Consider the following 26,709-nt stretch of genomic DNA (forward strand, 5'->3'; position numbering starts at 1 on the left):
GGCTGACACTCCACGCAGTGGGGTGATGGTTGGCTGGGCTCAGGGTCCAGAGTGGGGCTGGTGAAACCCTCCTCAACCGGGCCGATGGTGAACGTTAAATTGCAGCTCACCAGCACCCACTCCACAAATTTTGGCAAAATTCCCCCAGGGACCATACCCAGACAACTTAGCATGTTGAGGAGTTGAGGCTTTCCTTGTAGAAGGTACACAGGCACATGGCCAGGGTAATGCGTGATGTTGGTGATTTCCACAAAAACCTGTGTGTGGTCCTCGAGGGTAAGCTCACCCTGCTCAAGACAGAGGAGGAGTATGGCCGGAATTTCCATAACGGCAAAAACAGAATGAAATTAAAACAAACAAGCAGGGATACGCCGTAAAACATACTTTTTTGGAGGTCGGTTATTCTGTCACTCTGTTGTGTGGGAGATATATAAGTGCACAATGAAGAAGATAGTTTAAACAGTTCTTTTAATAGTAATCCACAGGAGAACTGGTATACCGACACACAGCATGAGCTAACATGAATAACCAACAAGGGATAGAACTAAACAGGGAGCTTAAATAATGACACTAATGAGGGGAAGATAGATGCAGGTTATTAACAACTAAAGGACCACATGAGAAACTGAATAGGGCAGGAGAGAGAGAACTGATTAAAACACAACAAATGGTCCATAACTGTGAACAGTTTCTTTTCCAAGATGTCAAAAATTCTGTTTTTATGGGTGTAGCATTAGAACAATCTATCTGTATAATACAGCATCTAGGAATTTTAGTTGTTGTTGGTGATGATTTAGAAGACATTTTTAGAAGAACATTTGCTTGTCATGTCGTCACCCTATTAGTACAGTGCTTGAATTGTACCATATGTAACATAGAATGGAAGAAAACAACAGCCTCATTGATCATTAGTGTATATACAATGGATGACACTGTGGCTACGCATAATTTCTCCAAAGCAGAGACTCTTCATCCTTCCACTAAAATAAACTGAGAGCTTGATTCAGCCTCCGCATGAATCCTTGAGGTTTACTATATTCTTTCATATAAAATTACTGAGCAAAAATGAATTATTCATTCCATTTGTTATTATGCTTATTATCTTCTCCATTCATTCATTACTCATCTGATACATTCATGTTTGGATAAAAATGTTTCATGTGCTAATTCTATGAGACTTAACAAACAAGCTAATGTTCTGTTAATGGTGTGTAAATATACAAAAAGCACATTCTTTCTAGTGTGTCCCAAAACCTTGCTCGAAATCATTCTTGTCATTTTAAAATACTTTCAAAGCCATTTGTGTCTTTCTGACATGAACTTGGTAAAGCTTTCAGGATTTTGAATTATTCAGTTTTGTCAGTCTTATTTCAGCGGCAGCTACTTTGGTTGGATTTGAACTCTTTAGTCTTAATTTCTACATCAGTACCATTACCAAACATAATTGAAACAATAATAAAAACATCTGCAGTTAGCAGGGAGAACAAATAGTCCCAAACTAAACTCTGTCTGACTAGTCAAATGTTCAGTTGGAAAGAGCAGTGATCTGATGCCACACAGTCTGTGTAGTTTCCTGGAAGAGGAAATGGTTGTGTAAATGTTAATTCTGTCTGAAAGATACAGTGAACAGTGAGTATAGTCCTGTGGTGCATGCTTACTGGCAGTGTTGAGGAGTTACTTTTTATGGAAAGTCATGCATTATGTTACTTTTTCTCATCTGGGCTGGCCTTACTTGCTTGTTTTTAATAATAAAACTTTCTATTTTTGGCAAAAGTAAAAGTGGTTTCACTTGAAAAGTGAAAGGAGTAAAGGACACAGCTCAAACAAACCTTTCCGCTGTGCTGCCATTCTGGATTACATGAAGAACAGTACGCAGAAGAAGAAGTTCAATACTCTTAATATAGGAATGAAAAACAATTGCTGTTAACTAATGTCATTTTTTGCTTATTATAGTATGGTTGAACTGGACATTTGTCAATAAATTGGGATTAAATACTTAACACTTTCACACTTCAGTTTAGGGTCCACTTCTCACTGTTAACAAGATGATAACTACGCCTTTTGCCCCAGTAAACTCCTAATTTGCTGCTTATTAAGGTAGTTGTTAAGTTAAGGCATGGGGATGAATTAAGGGATCTAAAATATGGTCATGAAGAATGAGGAATTAATATGTGCTTTATAAGTACTAATAAACAACCAATATGCTAGTAATATGCATGCTAAAATGCAACTAGTTAATAGTGAGAATTGCCCACTAAACTAAAGTAATCTGATTATGTAACGCGTTACTTGTAATGCATTACCAACAACACTGCTTACTGGAATCCAGACAGTAATAGCAGTTTTAGCAGTTGATGGTTTATTAGTAACACTACAGCATGTTTCAAAGGAATAAGGAACAAGTTCAATGGCTTTAATGGCTGTAATGGTTAGGTCAGCTTTGTGGGATGCTTTAAACTTGTCGTACAATGTTCCCGGCACCCTTTTATAAACGTCATACGTCAACGTCAAAGTGGGACTATTCATACCCTGCCACTCTGTACTGAGATAACCATATGCAGGCATTTTACATTCTCTGGTAAAGACAAAACATGTCATTAAAAATCCCAGATTTTCCCTCTGGTATCTCCCACTGTGTATACAATATAGAAAATAACAGTTCACTAAAAGACAAAAACACAAACGAAATATAATTACAATCAACTATGAAACAAATAGAAAATATACAGAACTTCTACAGTGTCGCAAAGACAAAATGGCAAACTATTTATAAGGTCCTTTGACACTGAATCAAATGGTGGCTATGTTACTTCTCAAATTAGAAGACTGAAAACTGGTGAATATTCCCAGAAGTGGCAGACCAGCTCAAATTTATCCAAGGGCACAACAATACCTCATTTGGGAAGTCAAATCCCTGAAAAGCTTTCAAAAAACTGCAGATATTTCTATAGGCAGGACCTAGAGACCACAGTTCTCGAAGTCCAACCAGTCTGTCACAGTTTGAGCAGTTCAGCTTTAGGCTTATTTAATAATTTCATGTGAGGTATAGTTAGTTACAGAACTACACCTAGATGTTTTTTTTTTGTTTTTTTTGAGATGACAGTATGTTAACTACTAACAAAGAACTAACTTGGTATTAAAATAATGCAATTGTCTTTACATAATTGCCCTTCATATTCTCTCTCTCTCTCTCTCTCTATACTGTATAGTAATAAAGAATATCATGACGAGTGTTATGACCTGAATCAACATATGTTTAAATGAAGACACCGGTTTAAATATCTAGGCTTTGTTGAGGCATAATTCAAATTCAAATAATGATGTGGTTTAACAATAACAGACTTCTGTATTCATTTTCTCCTTTAGTGTTAACCTTTAAAATCTTTGGCAAACTTTACTAAAAATGAATCTTATCTTAAATAAATAAATAAAATAAATGATCCATGACTAAACTCCATAACCAACACAAACAAAGGAGAAAAATACAACAAAACTAAGGAAAACTGAAGAAAACAGGAAATACATCAATGAATGTAGTCTCCCGTTGATGTGTTATTTCCAAGAATCAGAGCTAGATGTTTAATAAATATATAATAATTCAGCTCACTCAATAGCTCTGAACTTCAGCAAGGCTTGCCACACAGGAGATTTCATCATGCTATTTTATTTGAATGAAAAGGATGGAATCTGAGATTTGGGAGCAAAATAGAAACATGGAATACTCAAAAAAAACTTTTTTTTTTTTTTTTTTTTTTATTATTTATGTCTGGTATTCTAGGCCAACTGTTAATTTTTCCTAAGAGACCAGATGAATTGACAAGAAAGACCATGAAGGAACGATAGAACAAAATAATATATCTCCCCCCAGGCTCTGTTTCCATGGAAATAAAGATTAGACCTATACATCAAAGAAGGCAGGAAATGGAACTAACAATTTCAACCATCCTCTTTTTCTCACCCTTGTTCTAAATGACAAATTGCTATGAATGCTTTTTAAATGGGCAAGATCCACTTTTCTACACTGTAACTAGAAATTCAAAGTCCCCAGGTCTTATTAAGCCATTCTTCATCTACCTCAGGGCTCCATTAAATGCTTAAAGTTACATTTAAGTATTCTTTTTTCCTAGAATCCATTAAGGGTATGTGGTATATGTAAGAGATAATGAGGTCTGTCCATTTCTGGTGTCAAAGCTGCATCACTGAGAGGGCCAGTGAGAAGAAAAAAAGTTAGTAAAAAAGTGAGTAAGTGATGCTTTAAAAAAAAACCTTGATGAATCAGGTTAAAGTCGTCGGATAGGAAGCTGTGAGCAATAATTATTTGTTTGGAGGGGGCGGCAAGTGACACAGGGACTGGAAACCTTTATCTTTATTTTGTGTTACTTATGAGCTTTACATAATGTTACAAGTAAAGTGTATAAGTTGCACAATACATTACATCACCAATAACCTCAGTTCATTATTTTGGTGCAAATTCATCTGTCACTTGGTTTCCACCATATAATTGTGAATACTTAGAGCAGCAAAATAATACTATTACAAAATTAGGAGTCATCATCAACAACAGTTACATACAAATAATCCTCAAAAACCAACAGCTTTTAAAATCATGACTTAATCCTCATTTACAAGTTAAAGAAAATAGGAAGGCCACATTATAGCAGTTGATCCACAAATCTGGATTTGGATCTTGCAGACTAACATCTATATAACAACCAAAAAAAAAGAAAAAATAACAAACATTTTCAAACACCCTAAAAAAAAAACATCACCATCAAAAATAAGAATAATAAAAAATTTACAGATAATATATACACTAATGTTTAATACACTAATGTATGCATATATACTGTAACTTAAACAAGTCATACACACTAATGTTAAATAAACAAATCAATGCATACATAAAATAACTCAAAAAAAACAAAAATGTATGCTTAAGATTCACACATAACACTCAACTCACTAAATTCCATTTAATAACAATAAAAAAAATCAAATAATAAAAATAATATACTAAAAAAACAGACAATGTCTTTACAAATAGCTTTTTTTTTTTACTCTTCACATTGAACAATATATAAAAAAACATAGACCATGTTTTTACAAATCTATTTTTTGCAGACAATTAGAACCTAATGTTCAATCAATATTACAGGCATTGGAAGTTTGTTAATAAAATTATGTGTCCCTGCAGGCTGTGTCATTACTATTTCTGAACTAATTACCCCCACAAGCAATATCAGTAGATGTAATAAAATTATGTGTCCCTGCAGGCTGTGTCATTACTATTTCTGGCCGAATGACCTTCACCAGTAATAAGTCAATGGAGATTGAGGTTTTCGTAGACGCTGACCCACTTGTGGAGGCTGAGAAGGGAAAATATAGGGCTGTCACAGCCTTCTTCACCTACATCTCCCTGGACAAAGACAACAAGCCCCATCCTGTGCCACCACTGAAGGTGAGTAATGCAGAGCTTGTTTGTTCTGTGATATAGCAATATTGATGAATATAACAAACTTAAAATCAAGTTTTAGTGTAAGAAGCGCTGTCTAGTATGTATTCTGAGTCTTGTGAATGAGACTTGGTGACCTACCTTTTAAGATTTTTTATATTTTTTTCTCTCTAACATGAGGCAGCACAAAACACTATGGATGATTATTTGAAATTACTTTCATGAGGGTGATGCTTTCAGTGCTTGGTGTAAAATACTTGAGTAATTTTACCTGATAACTGTACTTAAGTATTATTTTGGGGGATTTGTACTTTATTCAAGTACAATTTAAACTGACTACTTGTACTTTTACTTGATCACAGTAAAAAATCATTGCTTTTTACTTACAAGTTTATTTCAAATTGAATTTTTCATTTTTACTTTCTTGTCACATTAAATATGGTAACTGGAAACTCAAACATGCATGCATGACATACGAGAACCAGTGAAGTTTATTTTCACGCATCAAAAACACACATTTCAGCTTTAGTTATAAGTCAAGTCACCTTTATTTATATAGCGCTTTTAACAATACAGATTGTGTCAAAGCACTTTACAGTAATAAATAGGAAAATAGTGTCTATAATGCTAAATGACAATAGTAAACACTAAATTTTCAGTTAAAAGCAGTTCATCATTGAATTCAGTGATGTCATCATCCAGCTCAATTTAGTTTAAATAGTATCTGTGCAATCAAGTCGCTGGATATTAAATGTCCCCAGCTAAGCAAGCCAGAGGCGACAAAGGCAAGGAACTAAAACTCCATCGGTGACAGAATGGAGAAAAAACCTTGCGAGAAACCAGGCTTAGTCGAGGGGCCAGTTCTCCTCTGGCCAGACAAAACCAGCAGTTCAATTCCAGGGTACAGCAAAGTCACATTGTGCAGAGGACTCATCTGGTTCCTGTGGTCTTGTCCCGGTGGCCGTCTAGGAGACAAGGTCTTCACTGGGGATCTGTCTAGTTGTGCTGATCTCCGCTGACATTCAGGGCTGTAGAGGTCAACTATAATAGATGGCATTCTTCTAAGGATGTACTGCAGTGACCATCTGATCTGGATACAGACTGGATCTGGTGGCTATGGTGACCTCGGAATAAGAAAGAAAAGAAACAGATTTATATTAGCATAGATGGCATTCTTCTAAGGATGTAGCAAATACATAGGTTGTTATAGGAAGTGTTCCTGGTTCTGTCTCCCAAAAAAAACACATCAAAAAAACCCTAAAAGACTTAAATAAAAAAAATAAATTAGTTAATTAATTATATGCAAGCCAAAATAAAGAGATTTAAACTGAAAGAACGTGTCTGCCTCCCGAACAATGTTAGGTAGGTTATTCCAGAGTTTTGGCGCTAAATAGGAAAAGGATCTGCCGCCCACAGTTGATTTTGAAATTCTAGGCATTATTAAATTGCGAGAGTTTTGAGAACACAGCAGACTTGGAGGACTATAATGCAGTAAGAGCTCTTTCAAATACTGAGGTGCTAAACCACTCAGGGCTTTATAAGTACTGTAATAAGCAAGATTTTAAAATCTATGCGATGTTTAATAGGGAGCCAGTGCAGTGTTGACAGAACCGTGCTAATATGGTCATACTTCCTGGTTCTAGTAAGAACTCTAGCTGCTGCATTTTGGATTAGCTGGAGTTTGTTTATTGAGCATGCAGAACAACCACCCAATAAGGCATTACAATAATATAACCTTGAGGTCATGAACGCATGAATTAATGTTTCTGCATTTGACATTGTGAGCATAGGTCGTAATTTAGATATATTTTTGAGATGGAAAAATGCAGTTTTACAAATATTAGAAATGTGGCTTTCAAAGGAAACATCAAATAGCACACCTAGGTTCCTAACTGATGACGAAGAATTGCTAGAGCAGCCATCGAGTCTTAGACAGTGTTCTAGGTTTTAGGGGAGGTTTTAGGTCCAATATGCGGACCTATCCAATTTTAGGTTTTATGCGGAGGTTTTAGGTCCAATAATTAACACCTCTGTTTTTTCTAAATTTAGCAATAAGAAATTACTTGTCATCCAGTTTTTTTATATCGACTGTGCATTCCGTTAGTTTTACAAATTGGTATGTTTCGCTGGGCCGCTAAGAAATATAGAGCTGAGTGTCATCAGCATAACAGTGAAAGCTAACACCATGTTTCCTGATGATATCTCCCAGGGGTAACATGTAAAGCATGAAAAGTAATGCACTAACTAATGTTCTTCCAGTAATGCCAACAGAGTTTTCTAGTCTATTCAAAAGAATGTTGTGGTCAATAGTGTCGAACACAGTGCTAAGATCCAGTAGCACTAATAGAGAGATACAACCACGATCAGATGATAAGAAAAGGACATTTGTAACTAAGGTAATTCTCAGTACTATGATATGGTCTAATGCTGCGTTCCAGGCAGGTTTTTGAGCCCATAAGTCACGACTTTGTAGCATTCCAGGCAAGTCATGCCAAACTGCCTGAGCGCAAGGAATTGTAGCTAGATTACGAATTTTTTTGCAATGTTATATTCTAAAGTCTATTTCTCACCGTGAACCACTTGCATAAACACCACATCCGTAGGCAATATTATCCGTAGGGGCTGCCATTGTTGTTTCGCGGGCTATGTAATGTCAGAGCGTGGAACTGGTAGTACATCGATCTAGTACGAGTTCACAGGTGGGAAGTCACGGGTTTGACTGCTGTTCCAGTGCACTTTCACGGGTAGAAGGTTGGAACGCATGAATTAATTAAAACACGGGTTACGGGTTGCCTGGAACGTGGCATAAATCCTAAATGGAAATCCTCACAGATACCATTTTCTCTAAGAAGGAATATAATTGTGAGGATACTACCTTTTCTAGTATCTTGGACAAAAAATTAACTACAAACCCGATTCCCAAAAAGTTGGGACACTGTACAAATTGTGAATAAAAACAGAATGCAATGATGTGGAAGTTTCAAATTTCAATATTTTATTCAGAATACAACATAGATGACAATCAAATGTTTAAACTGAGAAAATGTATAATTTTAAAGGAAAAATAAGTTGATTTTAAATTTCATGGCATCAACACATCTCAAAAAAGTTGGGACAAGACCATGTTTACCACTGTGTGGCATCCCCTCTTCTTTTTATAACAGTCTGCAAATGCCTGGGGACTGAGGAGACAAGTTGCTCAAGTTTAGGAATAGGAATGTTGTCCCATTCTTGTCTAATACAGGCTTCTAGTGGCTGGCCATTTCAGTACCCGGATCCTTGCATCTTCCTCTTTCTGATGCGCCAAATGTTCACTACAGGTGAAAGATCTGGAATGCAGGCTGGCCATTTCAGTACCCCGATCCTACTTCTACGCAGCCATGATGTTGTAATTGATGCAGTATGTGGTCTGGCATTGTCATGTTGGAAAATGCAAGGTCTTCCCTGAAAGAGACGACGTCTGGATGGGAGCATATGTTGTTCTAGAACTTGGATATACCTTTCAGCATTGATGGTGCCTTTCCAGATGTGTAAGCTGCCCATGCCACACGCACTCATGCAACCCCATACCATCAGAGATGCAGGCTTCTGAACTGAGCGCTCATAACAACTTGGGTTGTCCTTGTCCTCTTAAGTCCGGATGACATGGCGTCCCAGTTAGAGTTAGGGTTAAGAAACTTCAAATTTTGATTCGTCTGACCACAGAACAGTTTTTCCACTTTGCCACAGTCCATTTTAAATGAGCCTTGGCCCAGAGAAAATGCCTGCGCTTCTGGATCTTGTTTAGATATGGCTTCTTTTTTGACCTATAGAGTTTTAGCCAGCAATGGCGAATGGCACGGTGGATTGTGTTCACCGACAATGTTTTCTGGAAGTATTCCTGAGCCCATGCTGTGATTTCCATTACAGTAGCATTCCTGTATGTGATGCAGTGCCGTCTAAGGGCCCGAAGATCACGGGCATCCAGTATGGTTTTGCGACCTTGAACCTTACACACAGAGATTGTTCCAGATTATCTGAATCTTTGGATGATATTATGCACTGTAGATGATGATAACTTCAAACTCTTTGCAATTTTTCTCTGAGAAACTCCTTTCTGATATTTCTCCACTATTTTTCATCCCAGCATTGAGGGAATTGGTGATCCTCTTCCCATCTTGACTTCTGAGAGACACTGCCGCTCTGATAGGCTCTTTTTATACCCAATCATGTTGCCAATTGGCCTAATAAGTTGCAAATTGGTCCTTCAGCTGTTCCTTATATGTACAGTCCAGACCAAAAGTTTAGAAACATTACTATTTTTTTAGTTTTTGAAAGAAGTTTCTTCTGCTCATCAGCCTGCATTTATTTGATCAAAAATGCAGAAAAAACAGTAATATTGTGAAATATTATTACAACTTAAAATAATAGTTTTCTATTTAAAAATACTTTAAAAAAATAATTTATTCCTGTGATGCAAAGCTGAATTTTCAGCATCATTACTCCAGTCTTCAGTGTCACATGTAACATCCAGTCTATCACATGATCATTTAGAAATCATTCTAATATTCTGATTTATTATGAGTATTGGAAAACAGTTCTGCTGTCTAATATATTTGATGAATAAAAGGTTAAAAAGAACTGCATTTATTCAAAATAAAAATAAAAATTCTAATAATATAATTCTAATAATATATTTTCTTTACTATCACTTTTTATCAATTTAACACATCCTTGCTGAATAAAAGTATTGATTTTATTTAAAAAAAGAAAGAAAAAAAAAAATTACTGACCCCCCAAATTACTGACCAGTAGTGTATATTGTTATTACAAAATATATTTTAAAAACATAGCTTCTTTTTTTTTTTTTTTTTTTTTTTTTTTTTTTTACTTTTTATTCATCAAAGTATCCTAAAAAAGTATCACATGTTCTGAAAAAATATTAAGCAGCAGAACTGTTTCCAACTTTGATAATGAATCATCATATTAGAATGATTTCTAAAGGATCATGTGATAATGATCCTAAAAATTCAGCTTTGCATCACAGAAATAAATGATAATTTAAAGTATAATAAATTTAAAAACAATTATTTTACATTGTAATAATATATCATAATATTACATTTTTTTTCTGTATTTTTGATCAAATAAATGCAGGCTTGATGAGCAGAAGAAACTTCTCTCAAAAACATTAAAAATAGTAATGTTTCCAAACTTTTGGTCTGTACTGTACATTTAACTTTTCCGGCCTCTTATTGCTACCTGTCCCAACTTTTTTGGAATGTGTAGCTCTCATGAAATCCAAAATGTCTCACTTTCAACATTTGATATGTTATCTATATTCTATTGTGAATAAAATATAAGTTTATGAGATTTGTAAATTATTCCATTCCTTTTTTACTCACAATTTGTACAGTGTCCCAACTTTTTTGGAATCAGGTTTTTAGTTCTTTGGGGTAAGTTTTGTTTGTTTAATGAGAGGCTTAATGACAGCCAGTTTGAAGGTTTTGGGGACATATCCTAATGACAGTGATGAACTAATAATAGTCAAAAGAGGATCTATGACTTCTGGAAGCACCTCTTTTAGGAGCTTAGATGGAATATGTTCTAACATTCATCTTGTTGGTTTAGATGATTTAACAAGTTTATACAATTCTTAAATACAAAGTAAAGTAAATGAAAAGTACATCACAAAGATGCATCTATAGCGCTAGCTGATGTGATACTGTAGCTGACGGATGCATGGTTACAATTTAATCTCTAATAGTATCTATCTTGGAAGTAAAGTAGTTCATAAAGTCATTACTGCTGTGCTGTTGGGAAATGCCAACACCTGTTGATGCTTTATTTTTCATTAAAGGGATACTCCACCCCAAAATGAAAATTTTGTCATTAATCACTTATCCCCATGTCGTTCCAAACCTGAAAAGGCTTCGTTCGTCTTTGGAACACAATTTAAGATATTTTGGCTTGTGACTGTCCCATAGACTGCCAAGTAAAATACACTGTCAAAGTCCAAAAAAGGTGTGAAAGGCATCGTCAGAATAGTCCATCTGCCATCAGTGTTTCAACCGTAACGTTATGAAGCGACGAGAATACTTGTTGTACGTGAAGAAAACAAAAATAATGACATTATTAAACAATTTGTCTCCTCTGTGTCTCTCCACATCATCGTAGTGCCATTTTGGAGAATATGAGCTGTACGCAGACTGCTTACGCTCTTCTGTGTCAGCCGCGACACAAGGATACGTTTTCTACGTATATTTACGCTTTGAATTGAAAGAATACAGTGAATTCTTGTGGCATGGCTCATATTCTCCAAAATGATGTTGAGAGACACAGAGGAGACAAATTTGTTGAATAAAGTTGTTATGACTTCATCAGGGAAATTTATGGCTTCAAAAGTTCACCATCAAATCTAAGTTTATTCATTATTTATATCTGTTTTGATAGAGTCATTAGCTGTCTATGTAGTATATTGTCTGAATGCACAAGACTGAGTACAAATAAATCAGTGATGATAATTTAAATACAGTTAATATTTTGGTGGCCATGATTATTATTTTTTATTTATTGTTGCAAATCTCCCAAAAATGTTTAAGTGAACACAGTTTAAATTAATTTTAAATCATGTTTAATGATGTTCTTACCAGGGAGTGAATAAGTAGTATTATAATGATATATTGATTAACAATTATGACTGGCTGTCAGTTAAATTATTTTTCATTTAAATAATTACATGATGTGCTCATTAATTATCTAATTAATTGCAAATAACCACATACCAACATTTACTGAGAAAAACACATTAAATAAGATAAATCAACAATTAAATTATTATTTATTGTTGCAGACAGGGGCGTTGAATAGACAAATGGCTTTAAAAGTCAATATTGTATCATATATATTGTATCATCAACATTCTAGTATTAACATCGTTAATACGTCTCATCTGAGGGAAACTCCACCCAAAATTAAAATTCTCTCATCATTTCCTCACCCTCACGCCGTCCCAGATGAATATGACTTTCTTTTCTCATATGAACACAAACAAACATTTTTAGTACATATAATGCACAAGTATGGCCCCACTTCAAAAACCACACAAAAGGAACACAAGTTCAAAATATTAGTATTTTTCTTACACATGCCTCATTTTACATTTTACATCATTTTACTTTAGAAGACATTGATTCATCAACAGGGATTATATGGGTTACCATCATATTCACTTTGTGTTCTTTTCTCAGTGTCATCTTTGAATATCCCATACACTTGCATTATATGCAGAGAGATGGATTACGATTACTCTGTGTTCATCTGAAGAAAGAAAGTCATATACATATGGGATGGATGAGGTTGTTAAGGATGGTGTTTAAAGGCTGTATTTTTTTTTATTTATTTATTTATTTAATTGTGTGTGTGTGTGTGTGTGTGTGTGTGTGTGTGTGTGTGTGTGTGTGTGTGTGTGTGTGTGCGTGTGCGTGTGCATGTGTGTGTGTGTGTGTTCCACTGTGCTGCATTTTTCTGCAATAATTGTTGTTGCACTAGATAGATGTGTTTGACCTGTACCAAACTTTTGTATGTCTGCCTGATGTTTTGAGCACTTAATTGCATGTGAATTGAAATTAAATGCAAATAGTTTACATTTATTTTAAATGCAATTAGTTGAAGAGTGTTTTTTAATCCACAGGCTAAAAGGTACTGCTGCACGTACTGGTATTATAGTTACTAAAACGCCTTCTGTGACAATCTATGGAATTTTTTTCTCTTAGTTTATTATTCACCAGGTGAAAATTGTGAGTGTGATCACAGTGAACCCAACACTGTCCAAAAAGACTATGTGCTGAAGTTTATGGTTATTGGAGCAGTTTATTTGTGTTTTATATGGTTTGCAATTTTTCATTATATAATAAATATTTTGGGTCATGAAATGAACTGCAAATGATATGCTAAAACTTGTGCCCCAAGACCCTAATGAGCACATGAGTTATGCAACAAATAAAGAATTTACATAAGAATGACCTCAGATATTCAGCAGAAGGTCAATCAATCATCATTTTGGCTATAAGCAGGCATGCAGAGACGCCTCCGATATGGTAGCGACAGAAGGTAAGCTCCATAGGTGCTGGCATTCTCAGCTCTCTACTGAAAACTCATATTAGCCATACTGTGCAGCATCGATACACAACTCTCAGCCCACTCTCAGTTGTTTGTGCACACTGAGTCAAGAACCAGTCTGGAGTAAATTTAATGCCTAATTTATTTTCTTGCTCAAAATCATGCTTTTCAAAATGTAAGATTTCAAAAGGAACATAAAATGTTAATTAACATCAGCATTATTTGTTTATTTCTTTTCTTTACCACAATTTCGGATTAATTAACAATATATCAACCAAGGAGGTCTATATAATAATACTAATAATAATGTTTATTTTATATAGTGCCTTTCTAAAAAAAAAAATCACCAAAACTTGTACCATGGTATCAGTAGTAAACCAGTATCACAGGACTTTAATCTGTAAACTGGGGTGTAGGAATGAATGGGATCAGAAATGTACTGAGGGACAACATGCGCGAGGTTGAAGTGATATGAGAAGATTTCTTAGTAAAGGTTAGGACCCCAGAAACAGAAATCCTGATATATTGAAGCTTATTGATTGACTTGATGGGCAAACCATAGAAGACAGAATTGCAGTAATAAGTGAGGAGGTGATAAAATCATAAACTAGAATCTCCACATCTTTGATATTTAGGGAGGGATATAAGATGAGCAGTGCAGTAGCTAGGGAATTCCAGTGCCCCTGAAAAAGAAAAAAAAAAAATATGGGTGCACCCACTGCCCTCTACTCAAATCGGTATAAAATATGGCCATGGAGGCCCACATCTGGTGCAATGTTTTTGTTTTGTTTTTTTTTTAACACAAAAAAAAAAAAAAAAAAATAAAAAAAAATAAATAAATACAAATAATGGTTCCCTGATAGCACACATGCATCACGGAGATGTCAATTTGTTGTCTGCTTTTACATCTGGATGATGTATTTTTTTTTTTTTTAAATAGTATTTGCTCATCTGCAATACGTCTTTAAGATGTTTCCTATCAGATGTCAAATAGACATTTAGAAGATGTCTTTAAGATGTTTATGACTTAGAATGTATGTAAAACTGATTTAAAAGATGTTTATCCAATGTTTGGACTCAACAGATGTTTTCCTGATGAAATGCTCTTCAAAACATATCTTGTAGATATACGTGTGCCTGGGTTTTTATTGGACAACAACAAAAGCAATACAAAGTTGCTTTTGCTTATTTTATATCAATATATAGGCTCTACAAAGTTGATAAAAAAAAATATTAAATCAAAACTGATTAATAACTTGAAACATTGTTTTAAGTAATCAATCATTCAGTACAAACTAATAAAATAACAACAAAAGACAAAAAAATAAATAAAAATTAATAATAAAATACACCTACCAGTAATATAAGTAGGTCTACAAGCAATATAAATGTATTGCTTGTATTTCCAGTTAGTCTGTGTCTAACAGGTGAGGTAAATGTTCAGGAATGTGAAAGAATGCAGTCACATGTAAAACAAAACCACTTAAATTTATCATTGTCGTCATTTTTGATGAAGATAATATACTACTGCATAATATTTTACTAAATAAAGCTGATAAATGTATCCATCAGTGCAGTGAGTTGTATTCACGTTGTTGTCTTGTCTTGCAAAATAACATTTTGATAGAGTGATTAGGAGAGGGGCAAACAGTTCTCCTGGCCTCCCTCTCCTTTTAATGACTTTACTGGTACCCAGATTTGTTTCCCCAGCATTTTCAGTCACCCCCACCCCCTTTGTTACCGACCAACTTCAAATATGAAATAATTAAAATAGGTCCCTCTCCTTTTTGTAACTGACTGAGTTGAAATAATTAATGACGATCATACTAAACCATTTTTATGGAGGGAAGATAGGAGATATTTGGAAAGTTTTAAAAAAAAATGTTTTTGAGGTTTTCATTAAACACTCAGGCATAGAAGCCTCTGTAGCATATATACTTAAATGATTCATATAAGAGTAGGGTAATATATAGCATAACTGCTGGATTTAGTGGGCCCCTTGGGCAGTGGGGGCCCTAAAATAGCGATGGCCCTGTAGATGAGCAATAATATGTTGGTGAAAAAAAAAGCAGGATTAGTAAGTTAATGTGTAAGAAGGAGAGAGAAGATTCAAAAATTATGTCAAGTACGTTGGGAATAGATGTAAGTTTGGATGTCATCAGAATGCCAATGAATTATGTGACCTAATGGAAGCATACTGTATAAGGGATGAAAGTAAAGGACTAAGCACAGAACCCTGAGGAACACCATGAGAGAAAGGGGAAGTACTGGACTTAGACTAAGGATAGACATATAATGTTGATATCAGACAGGTAGGAAATTAACCAGGAGAAAGTAGTTCCAAAAATGGCAAGAGCAGAAAGACACAAGATGAGAATGCTATGAGAGATGGTGTCGAAAGCAGAGCAGAGGTCTTAGAGAATTAGGATACTGATGGAACCAGAGTCAGTGGTCATGAGGAGATCACCAAGAACTCCAGAAGTGCTGTTTCAGTGCTGTGAAGGGAGAAGATGCCCAATTAGAAACACTCAAAGTGGTGAGATGACAGGATTTTTGTTGAGCAGCCACCACATTCTCTAGCAGCTTAGATAGAATAGGTCAATTAGAATGTCAGAGGGGTCAAGGCCAGGCTTTTTTAAGACTGGGGTGACAGCTGCAGTTTTTATTTCTAAAGGAGCACACCAGTATATAAAATACATGGAGAATCTGTTACAATTTCCATTTATCTCAAGAGAAATTTGAGATAATAGCCCATAGACCATCAAAGATGGCACACACAACACATAGCAGTACAGCAATATGCAGTAAATTATTATAGGTTTTGTGTTATACACATATTCAATAATAATGTATGTTTAAATTTTAAATATAACTATTTTATGTAAATTGTTTAAAATGCATGGTGGTCTATGAAATGCCTAATGCTGACATTACATGCCAAAATAAATAAACATTTCAACAATGTTATCTGTTACTCAGTAGTGTCAGTTAAAGTATTAGTGATATAAACAGATCAGTATTTTATTTTAAGCCTATACAGTATGCATAATTTTACCAAATTTAACCAAACTTTTACAGAACATAACTTTATTTTATAACTAAACTATAACGTTTCAAGTATAATTGTTATAAAATAAAGAATTGTTTTCATGTAATGTGTCTGCTCCACTATGTTACTCAAGTCTTCTGTCTTTAAAGGGGTCATATGATGCTATTTCAGTTTTTTTTCTTTCTCTTTGGAGTGTTACAAGCTCTTGGTGCATGAAGATGATCTGTAAAGTTGCAAAGACTAAAGTCTCAAATCCAAAGAGATATTCTTTATCAAAGTTAAGAGTCTGCCACGTCCCCCTAAGACGGCTCATTTAAACATGCCCCCACATATCTATGTCACTATGTGGAAATATTTACGTAATGCCACCCAAATGTTCACGCAAAGAAAGAAGGCGTGGTTTCAGTAACTGCAGTTAGTGTTGAAGCAGCCATGTCAGGGAGATGCTGTGTGTATCTAGGCGAAAGCAAAAGCACTTTATTTGGCCTTCTGAAAGTAGAGGCATTTAGGAAGCTTTAAGATTACTTACAACAGAACAGCAACATATTTTAATGGATGACCATTTCGTGAACCTAGGAGAGGAGGTAATTCTGACTTTGCTACGACAATCTGGCGCTTCTGAATCAGCTACTGTAAGTATGTTCTGTTATTAGTTTAAGTATATGCTATTGACTGTTCAAATGCTGAGTTTTGCGCATCGTGTGTGTGTGTGTGTGTGTGTGTGTGTGTGTGTGTGTGTGCGCGCGTGCGTGCGTGTGTGTGCTAGAGAGAGAGAGAGAGAGAGAGGGTCACACAGTGGAGTCAGCTGTCTTAACCTTCCGTGGCTTGTTTACTGCAAACACATACGAGCTTCATCACTGTGTCTGTCACATGACTCTGTTCCCCTTTCATTATTGAACTGATGTTAAAACTAAGAACATTATTAACTGTCTTTACATTTATTTTGAAAGATGAAGCTTGTGATTATGGAAAGGGGTGTTACATTTTCAATGAGTGCTTGTAGTGTTCGGCCAATCACAATGCACTGGGTCAGTGGGCCAATCAGAGCAAACTGTTCTTGTCAGAAGGAGGGACTTTGTACGATGAGTTTGAGAGAGGTGGGGCATAGGGGACCTACAATAATGTACAGTATTTGAAAAATAATGTTTTTTGAACATTAAAGCATTTCAACATATTCTGTTACACCAAATACACAAAATAATGATCTTTAAAAAACCACCATATGACCCCTCTAACATTTTCTAATATTATACAGAACATAAAATGCGGCTTCTGAAATGCAATGAAATGTATATCACAGTATATCAAAGGTTTTACAAAAGATAGCAATGATCTATAATGCAGATTTATAATACAGCTTGTTACTGTCTTTAATGATCATACTGAAAATATCAGACATAATGTATAATGTATATATTTCTCGAAATGCATCACTTCAAATGTGATTAACTAGTGACTATAATATAAAAAACTCTGCTGTTTAAGCTCTGCAATAACATACAATACACTAAAGGAATGTATTACCTTACAGCATTAATTGTTTTGTTAAGAAAGTTCATTTAACTTTTTGACTTTTGGTTTGTGTCAGATGTATCCCTAAATATAGAGTCGTCCAGCTACTTGGTTTAGATATAACTATATTGCTTTTCAGCCCTATTTGTTTGAGGTCTCCATTCCATAAATGGAAACGCAAATGAAAACTGTATGAGCATCAGTCATATTGTGGCTCTTCATTCTCATGTTTCAGAATATAAATAGTATATTGACAGACTATTCATGCTATTTCAGACTTCAGGTCTTCTTCCTTCAGTAAAAGATCTTTCATTCTATTTTTAGGATTTCCAGTTTTAGCTCTTGGTGGAGGGAGTTATGGGCTGGGGGAGGGGTGAACAGCACGCAAAGCGAAAGCGCAGAGAAGTGGGGGATCATGGGATGGGTGGGACCATTGAATGCCATGCTGCACACATTGAAAGCAGCAAGGATCACCCAGACATTCAGAGGTTTGCCTTTTTGGAGTGAGGGTTTTCTCAGGAAAATTTCATTGTAAGACAGGATGAAGGAAAACATCATGTTCTAATAAGAACAGTATATACAGTAAGCATTGTTGTCTTTTTCAGTAATAATATCTAAAGACTTTTAAAATAAAGTAAATTTACTTTGGGAGTAAAATTATGTAAAATAAGATTTTTTTTTAAGAGAATGTATCATGAAATTAGTATAAACCCCGCTAATTAAATGTTAATTAGTTTCTTAACACAAAATATACTTAAATAACAAGATATTTTCTCTTAAAGGTATACTCCAGCCCAAAATGAAGTTATGTCATTAATCACTTACCCCCATGTCATTCCAAACCCGTAAAAGCCACGTTCGTCTTCAGAACACAATTTAAGATATTTTGGATGAAAACCGGGAGGCCTGTGACTGTCCCATAGACTGACAAATAAATAACAGTGTCAAGGTACAGAAAAGGTATGAAAGTCGTCGTCAGAATACTCCATCTGCCATCAGACGTGTAATCTGGGTTATATGAAGCGAAGGGCACCCTTTTTGTAAGTGAAGAAAACAAAAATAACGACTTTATTCAACAGTCTCCTCTGTGTCTTTCCATATCACCGTATGCTGCGTATGCAGAAACAGCGCATCCTTGTGGCGAGGATGATACAGAAGAGCATGTGCAGCATACGAGAGACACACAGGAGACTGTTGACAAACGAGTTGTTGCATAAAGTCTTATTTTTGTTTTCTTAGCTTACAAAAAGTGTTCCCGTCGCTTCATATTACCCAGATTGCACGTCTGATGGCAGATGGAGTATTCTGACAATGACCTTCATACCTTTTCTGGACCTTGACACTGTTATTTTATGGTATGGCACAGGCCTCCCGGTTTTCATCCAAAATATCTTAAATTATGTTCCAAAGACAAACAAATCTTTTATGGGTTTGGAACGACATGGGTGTAAGTGATTAATGACAAAATTTACATTTTGGGGTGGAGTATCCCTTTAAGACATGTCTTAATAGCTTATTTTTCAAAATTTTGCATCGCTAATAAATGCATCTTATTTTAAGTATTTAGATATTTTTTTACTAAAAAACATGATAAAAACTGATTATAAAAATTATTTTGCGTTGTAATCACACAGACTTTCTGGACCCATTAATGCTTTTGACAAACACTAAGCTGGTCCATGCCACACAAAACAAGTTGAGTTACCCTAGCAACCACTGGGTTTTGCAGCATGATAACTGTGTTTATTTTTAGAAACAGCTTGTGATGTGTGTGCAATAAGAGGTTAAAAGCGTGATATCACACATCAAACGTGAAAACGAACAGAAAAACAAGATTCACTTGGTAGTGAAATTTCCAGTGCTTTCCGTGTGAAAACATATTGATAAGATTTCCTGAAATATACAGTACATTTCTACATATGTGTATAAACATTGCATACAGTATGTGGCAGTAGACTTAGGTAAGGAGCCAATAAAATGCATGTACTGTTATACAGACTCATAGCACTTGAAAAGAATATAGCTTAGAATATAGAATTTTATAGAACATAGTTTGGTTTTTGTACCAAAGAAAAATATCTAAAAAAATATTTTTTACAAAAAACCATTATAATATTCTATACTCTGTGACACAAAAAAAGAAGTTTTACAACAACCATTCATTACATACAAATAAGCATATGATGATTAGAAGTGATAAAAAAGGATTAAAACATTAGTTCATAATTATTGTGCTTTATATTACAAGCCATATAGCCTTGTGTTGCGAACAGACAGAAATGTGTGCTTCCATATTATAATTGGCACATCAAGAAGCATTGGGCCATTTTTGAATAGTAGATGCAGAAGCAAATATTTGGTGAATGGGAACATATTCTGCAAATAACAGAGCTCAGTTTCAAGCCTCCTTAATAGTGCATTTGTGTTCTCTTTGAAGCTTTATATCCTCTGGTTGTTGTATTATTTCGTACTATGGAAAAGAGCATTATGAACAATCTGCAAAACATCTTTGAAAGACATGAAGATGAGTAAAGGAATCATTTCTAATTTTAATTTCTAAAAAATTGCAGCTGGCGAGGCCAAGATGTCATGGGTGTTCTGGCATACATCCTGAACTCTGAAAGCCACCATCTTAAAGTCAATGAATATTTTAAACAGAGCACCTTTACAAAGTGTGATATTTTAAAACCGTCTCAGATATCGTACAGTAGATTATCAAAGAAATACTTTCAAAGAAGATACCTGTATAGTGTTTAGTTGTGCACTAACATGGAGAGGCATTCTGGGAGCAGCTGCAAAGGTCACAGAATGAAAGGTTAATTGAGACATTGTGGATCAGAGAGCTATAGTTAAAGCACTTTTCTTCTTTACAGAACAGTATAGTGAAATGTCACTTGCAAAATAAGAATAGTGATGTGATATTGGATTAGGCATCAATAGGATAAACATTTTAGGTAAGTTTTGGCTCTAGGCTGCATGAGAGCCATTTTGCCATTGTAATAAACACAACAAATGTCTTGTTTTTTGTTGGTTATGTATGAGAATCAATGTAAAGGTGGTTATGAATGGAAGAGATCTGCTTTTCCTTCACTCAGCTCAACATTATCAAACAGTATAGGGGCTTTTGTCCAGTAGAAATTGCAGACCAAAAGGGCACTTTAGCATCGGCTATATTAAAGGGACAGGGGCTCGAGCCTAGATGATGGACGCCTTTGACCATTGCGTTGCATTTACTCATCGCACTTAACGTCACATTCTAAAAACATGGCACTAATGGTAAAATAAGGTACATAATAATTATCAATATAAAAAAATTCCCACACACATCCAATTATTTTTTTTTTTTTTTTTTTTCCTACTGCTTGTCTCTTCCATTTTTCAAAGCAAATATGTGTTCTGTGAGAACGGTCCTTTCATATAGCTCAGACATTCTATGCAACAGTGGGCTTTACAAAAAGCTGCTTGCATTCTCTCATTTCCCAAGATTCTGTATCATGTTCTAATTTAAAGAAAGTACAAACGATGGAGGCATTGGATAACCTTTTATCTTTTATATTGTTAACTGCTTGGCTGTAATGCCTTTTCAAATGTCTAATCACAGTTGCTTGCGGTGTTGGGGAGTAACTAGTAACATGCATCAGTGTTACATATTTTAATTACAAAATAAATGTAACTAATCCATTAAAGTTACTGAGAAAAAAAAAGTGTAATTAAAGTACAGTTACTTATGAAATGTTAATCTAAATATTTTCTAACACATACACACACATATTGGTATTGGTGGTTTATGGGGACTATCCATAGGCGTAATGGTTTTTATACTGTATAAACTGTATTTTATATCACCCTACACCTAAACCTACTCCTCACAGAAAACTTTGTGCATTTTAGATTTAAAAAAAACAAAAAAAAAAACAACACCATTTAGGATGTTTTGATTACGGGGACACAGGTAGTGTCCTCATAAACCACCTTCATATTGTAATACCTGTGTCACACCCATGTCATTATACTGTACAAATTTGTGTCCTCATTTACAACCCAAACCAGTGCACACACACACACACACACATATGTACACACAGAATTAATTGATTTATTTCCCAAATTGCACTGACTGCTCTAAAATATGGGACACCAATGTTTTAGGAGTTTGAACACAGGATAGGACGTATGCTTATTTGATGAACTGTTTTATTTCCTATTTGTTTATGTATATGCTTTATTTTTTAAGATGAACTGTTTTTTTCCAATGCATTGTTAGATGTTAGATGTGTTTTCTGTGATTTCAAAAACAGTATTGTAGCTATTAAACTATTTCTTATGATTGTAAATCTGTATTTAATCTCAAAGTAAAAAGAGGTGCTGGTGGCTGTGCTTTAAAGATAATTTTTTTATGATCTTAATCCAAGTGATGAAGGATTTTGAAAGTCTGACGGGAATCAGTGTTAAGTACTACTGTTAGGTTAACCCTGTGGTATAAATATTTGCAAATGATTAATAGTTGAAAACATTTGTTAGAAATTTAGAAATGTAATCAATTACATTACTTAAAGTAACTGAAATTGTTACACTACTTATTACATTTTAAATATCGTAACTTTTAATCTGTAACCTATTGCATTTCCAAAGTAACCTTCCCAACACTTGCTGACAAAACAGCACAGATGTGGTGTCATATCATCTGTATAGAAAGCTGGTATATTAGCAGGCTATTATTTGCCTTCATGTTGCATAACAGTGCCACTTCGCTGAAGTTATTTTAGCCAAACCGCTTTAAGTGTAATTTGTTTAATTTAAGAAGTGAAAAGGGCTCAGGGACTCTGCTGCAAGAGAGATGCTGTCCCAAACCACATTTATTTCCATCATTAGTAGCCAGATTCCTCAGCTCATGTTGTCTACAGCTTGTGTGTTTTTGATGGACATTGTTAAAGGAAAAGTTCACCCACACAAAAACTGTCATAATCTATTCACCCTCATATCTTTCTAAACCCATATGCTGTTATTTTTCCATGGAACACATCAGGAGAATTTTTCATCAACTCTTTCCCATACAACAAACAATTTTTGAACCTGAACTCAGTTGCAAATGACATTTCAGAGGTTCCATTGTAGAGAAGATTATCAGTGAATATGAGCTTCCAGTGTTCCTCCTTTTGTATGGCTTCAGAAGTTGGACTACTCAACATTAAACTACATGTATGGTGCATTTTGGTGAAAAAAAAAATGCAGTAATATCAAAAATAACTGGTTTTATTCAAGCTATAATGTTACTTAATATAACTTGGTCAACTTTTTCACATTAAGTTGCACCAACTGAAGTATTTTTTAGGGTCAGACCAGGCAGAAATAACTATGTTAGGTAACAACTGCACATTTTCACTTTGAGCAATGTTGAAAGTGAAGGTCAGGCAATTCTTGTTCGTTTAAAACATGCTTTATTAAGGAAAAGGCTCTTATGTTCATAACTGAAGAAACTTAAGGTATCTAGTGTAATGTTTATTATGGATTCATGTTCATAATGGATTTAACCTCAACGTTGACTGTCTACTGAGAAATTGTTTGCAGTGACAGTTAAGAGAGAGACAGGTGTTATCCAGATAATCCATTTATCAGAAATGCAAGTCCTGATCACACACATCGCTCAGTCAATGTAATGGAATTATTTTGCTGTATCTGCTGAGAGCTTTATTAAGGAGTCAGATCTGATGTAATAATCTGCCTTTGATGTGCTTTTGTGGGCCACTGGAAATCAAATGTTTGCCAAAAGCTTGGTCATATCAGAGTTGTTAGTAGTGAGGTCTACATATTCATATCATATTCAGATTTCTCTGAATTTCTTTATGATGTCCTGTCAGTTTATAAGTTATACTACTGTTTTAAAAGTCTACTTTTTCCTTATTTTGCTAATATTTACATGGAGGCAGATGTGTTGAGATGACCACATGACCAGTCGAATACCACGAATTTTAATATGGTAATGCCATTGCATGTGGGCAGTCTCATTGTCCATATTGAAAACAAAGTTCTCAAGTGGGTTGACTAATCAGTTTAATTAACTTTCTGCAGTAGTTTCTCTGCCATGGCCAAAGGTGGAAAGAGTACAAAAATATTCTACTCAAGTAAAAGTACCATTACATGAATGAAATTTTACTCAAGTACAAGTAAAAGTACCAGTCTAAAAAAATCTACTCAAGTAAAAGTAAAAAGTAGCTCATTTAAAATTTACTCAGAGTAAAAATTACTTAGTTACATTTTAACAGTTTGACAGCCCTGGGATAGGCCTATTAATCTCAAACTAGTTGTTTTTAATTAAAGGAATCAGTTATTTAGAATAATAAGACATTTGGGCTGTTACCAGGCAAATCAGTATCAACAAACTCATCTTTTCAATGCAGAGGAAATGCAGAAGCATCATCGGAAGTGGCATTTAGATGTATTTACACACACTGTTTAGTGCAGGGCAAGAATGCACTTAACCTGCAGTTACAAATGCATGAATAATGTTTTGATATACAAGACATAAAATGTTGAATACTCATTTGAAATTATAAGAATTTTTTTTTTTTTTTTAAAAATCAAAAGATACTTTAAATGTGAAATTAAAATGACCAGTATGTGTCAGCGAGTCACTGTTAATAAGTGAGTCATTGCAATTGAACCAAATCATTTTAACAGTTGATTCATTCAGGAACGAAACACTGTTATGTTGCTCATAGACGCAAAACTGTGCTTTGGTGGCTGTGTTTGGAATAATTTTTTGTTGTAAAAATAGAGCAAAAACAATGAACATACATAAATATAATTATCATATACATATTATCAGTAATCATGATGATTTTTGGAGGAAAAGTGTGTGTGTGTGTGTGTGTGTGTAATCATGATGATTTTTGGAGGAAAAGATGGCATTCTTTGTGTGATTTTGATTTACTATATCTTCAATTTTGTGATCATTCTTAATGCATTTCAACAGACTGAATCACACAGTGAAAAAACGCACTATAAATGCGCGCGCACGTCATTAAAACAACAATTATGATATTATCGCAGACGATATATATTGCACACTTCGCACCACTGTCTTTTTGGCTAATTTGTGCAAAACCGTTTGCTAAAATGTCAAAGCTTCATTTTAACCACCAATGCAACGATGCAATTATTTAGCTTAACTACATGCTTGCGAAGGGTTGATGTCTTGTCGGATTTTATAAGCTGCTAGTTTGGTCTCCCTAAGCACAGCTTACACTGCATAATAAAGCATAAATATGACCAGGGGTTCACTTCATTTCCTTCGAGCTCAACTTCAGAATATGACGGGGTTTAGTTTTCAGCGGTGTCTGCACCACTAACGCCTGTTTTGTCCGTTTGCATCTTTCTTGTGATTTTTAGCGCCAGTTTGCCCTCCTGCCCATTATTTCCTGAAGTAGTTTCCAGGGAGCGATTTTTTTTTTTTACTCCGTAATTAATGTGTTTTAAAATGTATCGAAGTACAATACTTCAAACAAAATATACTTAAGTAAAAGTAAAATTACAGATTTTAAAAATTACTTTAAGTAAGTAGAAGTACACAAAAATGCTACTCAAGAGACAAGAAGTAAAGTATAAGATCTGCAAAAACAACAATTAAGGCCATGGCATTACAGTAGTTGAGCTGAAGAGACAAGAAGTAATGGTTAAGTTCTGCTATACTGTCCATTGCAGTAACTTTAAGAATACAACAGTGCCAATCAAACCAGGCAAACTTTCTCCAGCATCCATATTGGCTATTTTGAATTCAAGCTTGCATAGCTAGAAGTGTCTGCATTCATGTATTTGTGTAGAGGCCTACTCAACAACAGTTCCAGTCTCAGCAGATAAATCAAACCAGGTAAACTTTCTCCAGCATCCATTTTGGCTATTTCCATTTGCAGTTCCCTTTTAACTACTGCTGTTTTTTCCTTGACACTAAATTGTATAATGTTTTCCACTCTGGTGGTTTCTGCTGGAGTAATCACTCTGGTCTTCTGCCAGTCAGTCTCTCTGTGACTGAGGCGCTGAGCTTCCCTCCAGCTTAATTTAATTTGTTCAAGACAAGCACTGCAGCTATGGCCTGGCCTCATCATGAGCCCTGAGCAACAGGACAGTCACTGACCCAGCCAGGGCTTCCTTCAAGGTCACATGATGTTGTTTTCAAATAGAAATTACAGGGAGAACTGTTTTGTTTTGCTTTTGTTGCAAGAGACAGCTGTTCACATACAAGTTTCATTAGTTAAACCAGGTTATTACAGAGCTTTATGGAATATGTCATTCTTGCTTGCCAACAACAGCCAGAACTGACACTTACATTAAATAAAAATGATTGCAATAGTTCATATTCTCTCCATTAAACTGGGTCACCTCAGGAACGTAAAATTAGTCTCAACATCATCAGCCCTGTGAAGTTAACTGTATCTGCTTGTGCTCTAAAACCTTGCTGTGGATATGCATTCTATATCTGTGGTCCTCATTTGTGCACATGCCCTCATCAGCCAGGCTGCTTCAGTTGTCACTGCACAGTTTGTTCCCTAAGGTTGGCCGCCATCTGCCACTGCCGCGCATGACTAGCTGGTGACCTATA

General features: G+C 35.0%; 1 protein-coding gene across 6 annotated transcripts in view; it reads left to right on the plus strand.

Moving 5' to 3' along the window:
* Positions 1-26,709, plus strand: part of LOC109079283 (cytosolic acyl coenzyme A thioester hydrolase-like) — a 79,352-nt gene that overhangs the window by 51,332 nt on the left and 1,311 nt on the right. For all 6 annotated transcript variants that reach the window (XM_042762909.1, XM_042762910.1, XM_042762911.1 and 3 more), the window contains one exon: positions 5,274-5,458. In XM_042762909.1, the coding sequence (XP_042618843.1) occupies positions 5,274-5,458 (185 nt within the window). The remainder of the gene's footprint in view (positions 1-5,273; positions 5,459-26,709) is intronic.

The sequence above is a fragment of the Cyprinus carpio genome, chromosome A8 (genome assembly GCF_018340385.1).
Source record: "Cyprinus carpio isolate SPL01 chromosome A8, ASM1834038v1, whole genome shotgun sequence".
In the NCBI taxonomy this organism is placed as follows: Eukaryota; Metazoa; Chordata; class Actinopteri; order Cypriniformes; family Cyprinidae; genus Cyprinus; species Cyprinus carpio.